We start from the raw sequence: 14,169 nt of genomic DNA on the forward strand, positions 1-14,169 counted from the left end.
TACTGCGAGAGGGCACAGGCCGGGTTGAGGGACCCCCTCCCCCCCCGAGTGTACAAATTTTTGTGCACCAGGCCTCTAGTTTTAGGGAATAATAGAAAATCTCAAACCAAACAACTCTTATTCATATTCTCTCTGATTCAATCCATAATAATAAAAGTGTAATATGCAAATCGACTGAATGGCCAAACAGCAGAAAGCCTGTCCAGATGACCATGTTATGATACGCACTGGTGCCGGGCCAGCCAAGGTGAGTGCGATGTCAGGGGGGCCTGCCATCATCCAATGATTGCTCCGCAGAGAGAGTCCAGGCCACCGGCTGACAGGGCGATCAATTTGTGGGGCTCCATGATCGCCCTGCAGAAGGAGGCCCAGGCCACTGACTGGCAGGCTGCAGTGGTGTGTGGGACCTTTCTCTCAGGGCGATCGATCGCGGGGCTACCAGACTGCAAGAGAGCGCAGGCCAGGCTGAGGGACACCCCCACCTCCGTGTGCACAAATTTTGTGCACTGGGCCTCTAGTATCAAATATTAACATTAGAAATATTTCAATTATAAAATAAGGTGATGCTGTAAAAACAAACAACTAGAGACCACAAATAATGTGAAAAAAATAAGTTGCCAAAAGATACTTGTGATGCAATGCCATTTATATAAATTTTAAAACATTTTATGGACATAGACATTTGTAGAAAATCAATGAAACAAGTGTGGGGATGGTACATAAGTAATTATCCTTGGAGCACCAGGAGGTGTAGAGTAAGAGAGAAGATTGGAGGCAGACCTGGCTATAATTGTAACATTTTATTTAGAAAAAGAGAAAAACCTGTAGCAACTATAGAAAAAAATATTATCATCTGTTAAATCTGGATACCTAATATCTGTTCAATCATGAATGCTTATTATACAGGGTGGGGCAAAAGTAGGTTTACGGTTGTATGTGAAACAGTTTATTCTTGTGTTATTATTTATTAACTAGAGGCCTGTTGCACAAAAAGATTCATGCAATCGGCCTTCCCTTCCCCTGGCTGCCAGCACCAGTTTTCCTCCGGCACCTGGGACCCAGGCCTTTGCTCCAGCTGGAGCCGCCTTCAAGCCTTCGCTGTCCTGCCCGGCCTCCCCGGGTCAGGTCACACACAGGACGCCCGCCGCCCAGGGTTGCAGATAGCAGGCCTGGATGGCGGCAGGGCAGGTAGGATGGCACCGTCCTGCCCCACCCATCCGGGTGGCAAATAGCAGGCCCGGATGGTGGTGGAGCAGGCGGGATGGTGCTGTCCCACTCTGCCTGCAGTATGCAAATTAGCCGCCATCTTTGTTGGCAGTTAATTTGCATATTGCGCTGATTATCCAATGGGAGGCATAGCGAAGATATGGTCAATTACCATGTTTGTCTATTATTAGATAGGATTATTGCATTATTTTCCATATGAACAATCATAAACTATAGTCTGTATACTTTTACATATGCTTGAAATATTTATAATTAAAAATCAAAAATTAAAATGTTGAATTACAGAAAAATTTTGGACAACTATATAATAAAGTCATGGTTCAAACAAAAGACAAAAAATATGATGTGCTTTTTAATACGTGATGCAGTGTATAAAAGGGAAATCTGTTTGACTTTCGGCAGCCTGGGATTATGACAATTGGAAATATAATCCCAGGACTCCTGAGCTTTGCATATAGCCATAATGATATGAACGCTGTTCACTAGTTTTTTTATTCTTACCTTATTGATTACGGATGTCCCCCATTTACCCCTTTTTAGCTCCCCTCCACCCAGCCTCTACCCATCCCCAGGCCTTCCTCTTCCCACTCCACCCGTTTACTAGTTTTCAGTTCCTTAGAATCAATCTGCGTAAGGGCAGAGAAGACTTCATTATAGTTGGGCACTGGGATGGGGGTGGGAGGAGGAATCGATGGGGGGAAGATCAGGGTGGAGTGGACAGGCAAATGATATGAAGACATAAGATACCATACCTTCATTTGTTCGTCAGATAGCTTTTTGCAACACCTCTTATGCTGCAGGCACTATTTTATGTCATTGGCAATACAGTGGAGGAGAAAATAGACAGACTACCTGCTCTTATATTTTACCTCAAGGTGCAGACATGACCAAACAAGATTTGAAGAGAATTAAAAATAATATAACTATCAAAAATGGGAAGGAGAATGGGAGATTAGTCTAAGTACCGGGTGTCCCCAAAATATATACACACTTTGGATGATTATAAAGTCAGTGTTTATTAACATACAGTTCATTTTCAAAATTTAAAAGAATCTACAGAAATGAATAGTTATTTTTGTCAATGCCTGTTCTCAAACTGATGACTGTTCTGGTCCAGGCACTGCTGATTGCGCAAAGCAATGGAATTGCATAAATCAGGAATCATTTCGCTTGGTATATGTGTGCCCTTAATTCATCGAAAACCGTCAACTTTATCTTTTATGTACCCCCATAAAATAAAGTCTAGTGGCACTTTAGGATAAATCTTTGTTCAAAGTTTAGTCTGGCTTCACCTATTATTTCAAATCAGTTAAACCAGAAAAAGAGTGAAAATTAAGTGAGTTATCAGCTGTTAAAGTGTGTACACATTTTTTTGAGACACACTGTATGAATTCTAAATCTTCATCGTTCAAAAGAGGGAATCAGTTTATAATGTTAAAACAGTACTGTCCAATAGTGGCAGTTTCTGTGTCTGTGGAAATGATAATAGACACATTCTGTATCTGCATCTGTGTTGTGCAAGAGAGGAGCCCACCACATACATGTAACCATTGAGAACTGGAAATGTAATTTTATTTAATTTTAATTAATTTAAATTTAAATTGGGACATGTGGCTGTATTGGACAGTACAGGTTTAAAATGAAGGCATGAAGAGAGCAGCATAAACATATTTTTTTAAAATATATTGAATTGATTTTTTACAGAGAGGAATGGAGAAGGATAGAGAGTTAGAAACATCGATGAGAGAGAAACATCGATCAGCTGCCTCCCGCACACCCCCTCCTGGGGATGTGCCCACAACCAAGGTACATGCCCTTGACAGGAATCGAACCTGGGACCCTTGAGTCCGCAGGCCGATGCTCTATCCACTGAGCCAAACCGATTAGGGCACATAAATATATTTTTAAAGAAATAAAAAACCTGTTAACATCATTGTCTCCAGGGGTAGGGAGAATTGAAAGGGAAGAATTCACTGAGTTATTTGCAGTATATGATTTTCTATTACATGTATGTATTTGGTTGATTACTACTTAGACTTTTGTGTCTTTGAGGGGAAATAGAGAAGCATCCTTTAAAAAATGAGATAAAAGTTATGCTTGAAGTGAATAATTGGTTAAGAATCAGGGCTCTAAGCTTCAAAAAATTATTGTAGCAGGAGTTCTTCATAGAGAGTTTTATTATTTGGCTTGAGGTAGTTAATAAGGTGAATTGTGTGAGATTAACACATTCTGGCTTCAGAGAAACGAAAAACTACACATTTTGAAATATGGTCGTGGAATTATAGAGCTGTGAGAATTGGTATACACATAAAAATATAGATCTGCAAATCTCCAGCTAGTCTAATCAAAACCATACTGAAATGTGTGCCCTCCATATTAAACCATCACCCAGGCCCGAGTGGGATTTACTGTGCTCAAGCTTATTTTGCATTTGAAGATAACAAAATATTTGTAATCACATTTCAATTCAATGAATTCTTTGGTCTTGGGTCCTTTCTACTGTGCTCTACTGATGGTTCATGTAACCAACTTCCTGAGGTTTCTAAGTTTTTATTTGGGCGTTTAGGAGATGTAGGAGAAATGAAGGTGTATGGATAGCAATCCTTGGTAAATCAAGGTAGGAGAACCAGGGCCACATTTTCTAGACATGGTACAGAAATGGCTTCAACTTGTTTATAATCTGTTGCTGGTTTTAACAAGTTCAAAGATTTTTTGAAAGGAAATAGGAAAAAGTTGGGCTAGAGATTTGATGAAGTTTTTCTCAGGAGGCAGTTGGAGTGAAACATTTAAAAATTGTCTGCCCTAGCCAGTTTGGCTCAGTGGATAGAGCGTCAGCCTGCAGACGGAAGGATCCTAGGTTCAATTCTGGTCGAGGGTACATGCCTGGATTATGGGCTTCGTCGCCAGTGGGGGGCATGCAGGAGACAGCCAATCAGTGATTCTCTCTCATCATTGATGTTTCTATCTCTCTCTTCCTCTCATTTCCACTCTGACATCAATAAGAATATATTTTTAAAAATTGTCAGTAGAACACTACTTGTGGAGAGCTGTGTCATTATTCAACTTTGGGCTCAAGCAGACTCAGAACAGCTTGAATTACGCCACATTATGAGTGAGAGGGAATGCTTCTTTCTACTGCAATTAAAAAAATCATTCTAGTGTAGATGTTAGCAAGCACCTGGAATCTAGTGTTATAACTAACTGGATCACTTGCTCATACATATGAGATGCAAATGCATATAGTTTGGATTTGTTTCACATTTTACCAGCAGTATTGCTATGTCTGCATATTGATTTGGCCTGATGGTTGGATAAAATTTCAGCAGAACTGCCATATTCCAGCGTGTCTGCTTTAGTTGAAGTACTTGTATTTATTTGTATCCAGAGATGAGAATTCTTCGAGGGGGGAAGCTATTTATTGAATATAAGATATTCTCGATAATAATAGGTTAATATCTTTAAAAGTACAGTTTATAATGTAATATGCCCAAAACCAGTCTCATCTAGTAGAAACAAAGGGATGTGTTGGGGGTGGGATGAGCCAACTGTTTATACAGGTTTTCAATCGGCTTTTATTTTAAAAAAGTGCATGGAATGCATCCAAAACTAATAATGTTTTGTTAGATGAGAAGACCAAAAGGGAAATCCTAAAGAAAGGAGGATGGATGATCTTTCTTTAATGTCAGAACTGACATAAACACCGCCCCCCTTTGCTCAAGATAGTTTTCTCAACAAGACCCAGATTGCTTCAGTCTTTGCCTATCATCCTTTGAAGCACTTTCCTTATTAGTAGGAGTGGGGGCAGGGTTTCCTTTGAGGATTTTTACAGCAGCGAAGAGTTCCTCCTTTAAATATTTTCACATGATGAGGGAATTCCGCTTTCAAAGTGCTGTCATCACGTGGCTTCTCCGCCATGAGACACTTTATTCCTGCATGAAGGGCCTTCTTAGTTTGATTGTCAGTAAGGACTTACCTTTCTGATGGATTCCCTTTCTATAGAGCTGCGCTTTCTTGAGAGACCTAGCAGAAGAACTCAGCATTCTCTTGCATTAACCTCATTGGTGAAGTTGACCAGGATTCTCTTTTGAAATGTGTTCATTTCATCACGTGGGGTAATAGTCCTCAGCATGGTTTCCCTTGTCAGTCTCCACTAATGAAGATTGGGGTGACAGGTTGAATATTCCATCTTGAAAACTATGTTACTAATATGGTGAAAAGGGACACTCTGAATTTGAAGGAGTTTCGAAATGTCCTATATTTTTAAGAGGCTCTTACGATGTTTAAGTAACACAGTGGTAAACAACAAATAATTCAAGTGCCGACAGTTTTCCTGGAAACATTGAATTCTTTCGAGAATCTTTATTCTGTTCTTGAATATAGTCTTCTGGAAAATTCTATAAATATTTAATTCATGGTTACAAAATGTATAGCTGTATGGTTTCCTAGCTCATTGGAAAGCAGTTTACTTCCCTGCCCAAAATCTTTAGTCAGCGATGATTCACAATTGTTAGGAAAGAATTAGTATTAAGAAACCCCAAATAGAATGGGCAGTTTCTCAACAGGATTGCCTAAGGGTGAACTTTTAAGTCTTTGTGGTGGTTCTAGATAAATGAATTGAAGCTTATCCATGTCCCAACCTCCATTGCATCATTTACATCATTACTCTTGGACTTGCCCTTTGAACAGTTTGGTCATTAGAAGGTGAGAAAAATCAGTATTGTTTTGGATGCATTATCTGCATCTACCTTGAAGCTCCTAAGTGTAACAGTGTAACTCACCAACTAATCCAGACACAGCCTTAAACATATTTCTTAAAAGCTGCCACCTCCTTCCTGCTAGAGTTCAAATTAATGAGCTCAGCCTTGCGCTGAGGAAGAAGGTGGAACATCAGGAGAGAGCCCTGCACTGAAGTCAGAATACCCATATTCTAGTTTTGGCTCTGGCACTACTGCCGTGTAACATTGGCAAATAACTTACCCTTCTGTTCTCCTCCCTCCCCCCAAATGCTGTAGGTGAGTGACCTAAATGATCTTCCTGTTTTTACCATTCTAAATAAATAATAAGCCTATTTCACCTACGTAGAGAGGCTTCATTATAATGATTGAGCCAAGTTGCATACTCCAGTGAGAAACTGGCGTTGGTATTTCTTGATCTAGTTGGTCAATAAAGGAATATGATTATATTTTCTCTCTCCTGTGAATCTCTGTGAGGTAGCATAATTATTCATCCCATTTTTTTGTTTGTTTAAGGCTCATTGGAAATCAAGTTAATAAACATTTCAGCTGTTGATGAGCTAGACTCTGCCTTTAGAGTGCTCACCACTGCCTCAGGGAGGAGGGCATGCAAACACATCACAAATCCAGTGAGATGAGCAGAACAAGATGAGTTATATATGATGCAGGGTAGCATGAGAAATATATATGTATATATTTCTGTACCTATTTTTAGTTCTAGAAATAGGAAAATGTATGTGGGGGGGCGGTGTAGAGGCAGCTTTATGGTAAACTAAAATCAAAACAGCACTCCTAATTCTTTACCTCTTTTCTATTGAATCAGTTATGTCCCCTCATAATATTAGTTGTCATAGACTGCAATCAAATGAATTATGACATGGGGGGTTACAAAATACAGAATGTTCTCTTTCTTTTCATGAATAAATTTTTTTTCAATGTCCTCAGGCATCACCATTAAATTCCTCTTTACTAGCTATTGGCACTTCAGTCACTGAACAGAGAACACCTAAATGTGTCAGGTAATCGTTATAAACCAGACACTTTCACCTATGTGAAATATGTTCAGATTCTCCCCAGAATTTAGACAGTAGGAAAAATTGAGTTTTCTAGAGGATGCTGGTGTGTCTTAGCATAATTAAATTTAGGGGAATGTTATAAGTAGAAGAGTGAAGTTTTCCTGGTGATTTGCAGTAATCTTGAACTCAGTCAAGGAACTAGAAAAGTGTTCACAGTCTCGGGTTAAATCTAGCGCTGACTATGAGCTATATTGTTGTGTTGTGGGGGATGGGGAGCTTGGGAGGGAGTTTCTTATAACATATCGGCCTGAGCTAATTTGTTTTGTTTGAAACTGGAAATCATATTGTTGAAGTTTGCATTCTGTTTTCTTTCAATAGGTTTTTAAAAAGTTTCCTCCTTTCTGTAGGAATAAATGTGGCTTCTGAATAAGAAAAAAAAAATTGCACCAGCAATTCAACAACATTGCACCTCTTTCATCATTTTGGGGATGCAGGCTTCAGCTCAGTAACTCCCGACATATTTTCTGGAAACATGTAAAAACATGCCCATAAGTACTGAACATAAAACCTGACTTTACACTCATAAACATTTGTATAATCTTATGGTCCATAAGTACTGAACATAAAACCTGACTTTACACTCATAAACATTTGTACAATCTTATGGTCCATTTACCATTGAGTTTCTTAAAGCTTTGTGCATATTTTAAAAGTCATTAGAATAAATGAAAACTGGAACAAGATGCTATTTGAGAGAAGGTGCTACACAGAAATGTTGAACAACACTGTTCTATGACTTTCTCCTATGAAATGAGCAAGCCTCCTGGCCCCCCCCCCAAATAGATAGAAGCAGAGCTTTCCAGGTATCCCCCTCCCAGAAAATTAAGTATTCCTTTTTTTGCATTTTAACCATCCAAACTAAGTGATGAAAAAGCATATTTCCTAAAGAAGCGTGGATAGTTGAAAAGTCAACATCCAGACCCATTGGATTGTATGTTGGAAAATGGCACATTGTAAGGCTCATAGTGCTTCAGGGCCTTGCCCAGTGACCCTGAAGGTAAATGAGAGAGGAGAAAGTGATGAGAGAGAGCTTTGTAAGTCCAGGGATGCTCTGGAAAACTACTAGATGGTCTACGAATGTCTCATGAAACAGAAAATCCCAATGCAACTGTAATCTGAGTGTGAGGAAAAGGTTCTTCTTAAAAAAGAGTTGCACTCTTGCAAAATATATTAGCCATCAACTTTTACCTTTTCTTTTTTCAAGTTGAAAAAGGTAAACATGGTTCTTGCATTCTAACCCAAGGCTTTGTTTCTCTCCTCTCCCGGGTTTGGGTCTTGTGCCGGCTCTGCCCTAGGTTGGCCTTCATTCCACGATGTGATCAGCTCTGACGCAATCACACTCACCGACGACTTTTCCTACGGGATGCACAGGGTGGAGACGAGCTGCTCTCAGGTCAGTTCCCTCCCTCCCCTGAAACCCAGGGCCCACTCTGCACTGCACACACTCCCAAGATGCCTAGCTTTGCTAAATACAGCAACAAAGCCAAGTGAATGACTGTCTCAAAAGGAGCAGACGACCACAGCGAAGTCTCTATGAATCTTAAGGGTACCTGTCTTCATGTGTTTAGCAAGTCTAATTACATGCCAGTTATTGGCTTCAATATGATTAGACAAAATCTTTGGTAGGAAAAATCATTGTCAGTTGACGCAATAGAGTCAAGAATGGGCTATTCTTAGGACATATGAAGACTTCATTCCGTGGCCTTACGTCATCTGATGTTTAGGTCCTCCTCTTCCTGGGGTTGGTTCTGTGCACTCATTGTTCAGTCATCTTACCTCTAATGGTAATGATCTAAACACAGTGAACAGAGACCCCATAAACAGCTTTCTTTGGGTGGGTGTGAGGAGGGAGGGCGGAGACTGGCTGTAAGAAGAGGAAATTCAATGGTAGGCTGTATGAGTGCAGAGTGGGAACACGGGCTATGGTAATTTCTTCCCTGCTTCTCCAAGAATATAGACTGATCCTCATATCCAAGGATGTTCTAATTTGTTCCTTTTACTCTGCTCTTACCACATTTACTCTGATGGCTCTAAGAGAGAAAATGAGGAGGCAAAAATAGTTAGCCTATCATCCCAGTCAAAAGACTTGAATATGTGGGTATCTGATGCCTAAAACTAGAGAGGTAGCTAGAACCTTCTTGCACACCAAGTGAGCAACCACACATGCTATTCTGCAGTAGGGAGTCCTGTTCTTACCTGCTTTAAGTGTAATGGAAAGTCTGAGTATTGTGGCACTGAAATTCATTGATACTACTGAGTATTTCGTTGGGGGATGTCTGTTGCATATATCAAAGGTAAAGGGGGCACAGTCAGGCAGCTGTAATAGCAAAGTGATTGCCACATGGGCCTCCCTCAAAATTCTTCTACCTGCCCTTTAACCCCCTCCATCAGGCACAAGAGTTTTAGGGAGTAGGTGGCATATTTACTACCAAGTGGGGAGGGAGTTTGGTTTGACCCTAACCGTCTGATGAATTTCTGTTTTCATTTTTTAAAAAAATAAGGTTGGCAAGTTTACTGTCTTCAAATATGAGAGCTACTCTCTCCTTTGAAATGCAGACTTCTTATTTTCCAGTCACATTTCAGTTCAGTCTTGTTTCTCAAGTATGAGTTTGTAAGCAAGAGCATGGGACTTTGTGAAGCTTGTTTCACCTCCTGAGATTCTAATTTAATTGGTTGGCACAAGGCCTGAACATCAGCATTTTTAAAAGCCCCTCTGGTCCTAACCTGTTTGGCTCAGTGAATAGAGCATCGGCCTGTGGACCGACCAGGTTCGATTCTGGTCAAGGGCATGTACCGTGTTTGCGGGCACATCCCCAGTTGGGAGTGTGCAGGAGGCAGCTGATTGATGTTTCTCTCTCATCGATGTTTCTAACTCTCTATCCCTCTCCCTTCCTCTTTGTAAAGAATAAATAAAATATCCTATCTAATAAAAGAGAAACATTGTAATTGGCGTACGACCGCTACCCTTCCCATTGGCTAATCAGCGAGATATGCAAATTAACTGCCAGCCAAGATGGCGGCCGGCAGCCAGGCAGCTTGAAACTAACATGAGGCTTGCTTGCTTCAGTGACGGAGGAAACCAACATCCCCCGCCTGCCTTGCTGGTCTCTGAGCCTGCAGTTTAAAAAACATTGTAACAAATATAGAAGCTAAACAAAACCCCAGAAACCTGCTTTCAGTGAGCCGGGATCTCAGAGCTGGAATTGATACAGAGTTTTGATTATAGAACCTAAACAAACCAGATACCTGCTTTTAGCAGCAGATGCCTAAGAGCTGGAGCCTCAGAGCTAAAGCTGGCCCAGAATAAAAAAAAAAGAAAAAGAAAAAAAGGAGTCGTTGGGAGCTTCAGTCCCAGCCTGAAAACAGCCCTCAGCCCCTCACCCAGACTGGCCAGGCCCCCCAGTGGGGACCCCCACCCTGATCCAGGACACCCTTCAGGGCAAACCAGCTGGCCCCCACACATGCACCAGGCCTCTATTCTATATAGTAAAAGGGTAATATGCCTCCCAGCACCAGGATCAGCGGAGCCGCAAGGCCTCCCTGCACCGGGATCAGCATGACAGGGGGCAGCGCCCAAACCCCCTGATCGCCCTGCAGCTCTGTGTGTGACAGGGGGCAGGGCCACAACCTCCCTATCTGCCCTGCTCTGTTCCTGACAGGGGAAGGCGCCCCAACCCCCTGATCGGCCCTGCTCTGTGCCTGATAGGGGGGAGCTCCCCACCCCCCTGATCGCCCTGTGGCTCTGTGTGTGACAGGGTATGGCACCCCAATTCTCCCCACCCCTCACGGGCCCTGCTCTGTGGGTGACAGGGTAGAGCCATAACCTCCCCATCGGCCCTGCCCTGAGTGTGACAGTGGCGGCACCCCAACCCTCTGATCGGCCCTGCTCTGTGTGTGACAGGGGGGAGCTCCCCAACCCCCTGATCGACCCTGCTCTGTGCATGACAGGGAGCAGCGCCCCAACCCCCTGATTGGCCCTGCTCTGTGCGTGACAGGGGGTGGCGCTGCCACCTCCCTATCGACCCTGCCTTGAGTGTGACAGGGGACGGTGTCCCAACCCCCCAATCGGCCCTACCCTGAGCGTGACTGAGGGTGGCATCGCAACCTCCCAATCCGCCCTGCTCTGTGCATGACAGGGGGCGGCGACCCAACTCCCCAATCGGCTCTGCTCTGAGCCCGACCAGGGGCTGCACCTAGGGATTGGGCCTGCCCTCTGCCACCCGGGATCAGGCCTAAGCCAGCAGGTCGTTATCTCCCGAGGGGTCCCAGACTGCGAGAGGGCACAGTCCGGGCTGAGGGACCCCCTCCTCCCACCCCGAGTGCACAAATATTTGTGCACCGGGCCTCTAGTATTTTAATAAAAAATAAATAAATAAAAGCCCCTCTGGTTAATAATACTCACGATAACCTTATTAGGTACATATTTTCATTCTCCTCATTTTACAGATGAGGAAATGGAGGCATAGGAGAACAATTACACTTGCATAAATTACATAGATTTAAGAGGCAGAACTGAGATTGATTTTGGGCATTTAGCAACAGAGCTCTTTATGGTGCTTAAATTAATAGAGATAGATAGATAGATAGATAGATGCACCATAAACAGTCACATTGAAATAAGAAAAAGAAATCCTATGATTCCCCCAGCAGTTAGTTTAATTCAGTTCAGTTTTGAATCCAACTGAATTTTAATTGATATTTTTATAACTGCCACAAAAACAAATTATGACTATCTACCCAGGAATCTAAAATATTTGACAAAATAGTAACTTGATAGGATGGCACATAGTAATTTATAATTTAGGCACATACATAATACTTAGTAAGCCTCTTAGTAAGGCTAATAGCTTTTATTTTTAAAAAATCTTTATTATTGAAAGTAAGTTAATAGCCCTTCCTTCCTTCCACCTTAAAGGCTGTTAAATGACTGTTATTCTCCTTTTTCACTTATAGCCCACTTTCAAACATTGAGTCACATGAAAATTGAATTAAAAAGGTACAGAAAAAAGTAAGGCATAAGATAACTTTCCTGAAGGCCCTACTCTCTGATGGCTTTGTGACTAATTCTTAAAATTCACAGTTGGAATAAACTTCTTCTTTCTCTGTGCCAGCCACAGAGGTAACACTAGTAGTAATAAAGAAAAGGCCATGAAGGTGACCAAAGAGAAATGAAACTCACAAACTGCCAAAATTAGACAAACTTCATAGAAGGATGTCAAGCTAACCCAGCTGTTGCTCTCAGCTTCTGGTTAAAGGCCTGGGTGATGGTTACTATAACAGTTGAGTGAAGAACTAACACTGACCTGTTCCCTTTCAGCTTCTTTTTCCACCGCCTTTACTTCTCATATTTAAAATGTGGTGCTAGCTCAGTGGATAGAATGTGGGCCTTCGGACTAAAGGGTCCCCAGGTTCGATTCCAGTCCGGGCACATGCCTGAGTTGCAGGCTCGATCCCAGTAGGGGGCATGCAGGAGGCAGCTGATCAATGATTCTCTCTCATCATTGATGTTTCTATCTCTGCCCCTCCCCCTTTCTCTCTGAAATTAATAAAAATGCTTAAAAAACAAACAAACAAATAAATAGATGTTTGACCCTTCTTAAATGAAAGCTTAAGTTTAAAGCGAAATAAGCCAGAGAAAGACAAGTATCACATGATCTCACTCATATGTAGAATCCAATGAACAAAATAAACTGATGAACAAAATAGATCCAGAGACATAGAAGCGTGGAACAGACTGCAGAATCTTGGAGGGAAGGTGGAGAAGGGTAGGCATTGGGAAGAGATCAACCAAAGAACTTGCATGCATATAAGCATAACCCATGGAAACAGACAATAGGGTGGTGAAGGCCTGGGGGAGAAGAGTGGAGAGGGGGCCTAATAGGGGCTAATGGGGCAGGGAGGGGGAGAAAGTTTTAAGTTTAAAGAGAAGAAAGAAGGAAATTTGTTCCTCTAAGGCAGCGGTTCTCAACTTGTGGGTCGCGACCCCTTTGGGGGTCGAACAACCCTTTCACAGGGGTCGCTTAAGACCATTGGAAAACACGTATATAATTACATATTGTTTTTGTGACTAATCACTATACTTTAATTATGTTCAATTTGTAACAATGAAATTGGGGGTCACCACAACATGAGGAACTGTATTAAAGGGTGGCGGCATTAGGAAGGTTGAGAACCACTGCTCTAAGGCATGTGTAAAAACACATGGTTTGCAAAGTAAGTTCCGTGTAGAAAATAATCGGGTTCCAACCCCCGAAATGTTTGCTGGATCCTTCCCCATGTGAACAGAGGAGGGGCCACCTGTCACCCAGGTGGAGTGAGCTTCCTGAATTAAAGGGTGCCGGTGCCTTTCACATCCAGTTCTTTGTCTTTTAATTTGTGTTTCACACACAAGTTTATTTTCCTTTTCTACATTTCTCTTTAGTTTTCTTTTTTCCATTCTTTTCATTCGTCCTTTTTATCTTGACTTGAAAAACACACACACCAAAACTGCTTTAATGGTTTCCATACCAGAGTAACCACTTGTATTTTACTTCCCAGTTTCTCATGCTCAACATGAGTTTTCATTATCAGTTTATCTTCTTTTGCCTTCAGTTCTTTAAGTTTATGTAGTCTCTCCTCCTACTCCCAACCTCTCCCATTCTTTTGTTTTGTTTTGTTTCCTTTTTGATATGACAGGGTGTGGGAAACTCCTCTTTCTAAGTATCTTGTTACATTTTTGAATTCACATGTCTTGTTCTTTCTCTGGACTGAATTGCATCCATGTTAGAGACTCTGTTAGAGGTTTGTAGCATCTCATAGACAGCCTCAGTTGGACCTATTATGAGAACTACTTCTTTCCTTGTAGTAAAGGTGCAGTATCTAAACATGAAGACCCTTTTACCGCCAAATGACCTGAACTTCCATGATGAAACTGGTAAACTCAACATGCCTGCCTGGCAATATGGCAATTTTTTTGTTTGTTTTTTTTTTGTTCTGTTGGTTCCTGATTCTTTTTTTTTTTTGATCCTCATTGAGGACATGCTTTAGAGAGAGGAAAGGAGAGAGAGAGAGAGAAACATTAATGATGAGAGAGAATCATTGACTGGCTGCCTCCTGCACGCCCCCGCCCTGGGGACAGAGCCCACAACCTGGGC

The 14,169-nt window shown here is 41.8% G+C and overlaps 1 protein-coding gene across 1 annotated transcript in view; it reads left to right on the forward strand.

Moving 5' to 3' along the window:
* The window catches only part of MSRB3 (methionine sulfoxide reductase B3), a 154,410-nt gene that overhangs the window by 132,046 nt on the left and 8,195 nt on the right, over positions 1-14,169 (forward strand). The window contains exon 6 of the mRNA XM_006769623.2: positions 8,332-8,429. Coding sequence (XP_006769686.2) covers positions 8,332-8,429 — 98 coding nt within the window. The remainder of the gene's footprint in view (positions 1-8,331; positions 8,430-14,169) is intronic.

The sequence above is a fragment of the Myotis davidii genome, unplaced genomic scaffold, assembly GCF_000327345.1.
Source record: "Myotis davidii unplaced genomic scaffold, ASM32734v1 scaffold523, whole genome shotgun sequence".
NCBI classification, from domain to species: Eukaryota; Metazoa; Chordata; class Mammalia; order Chiroptera; family Vespertilionidae; genus Myotis; species Myotis davidii.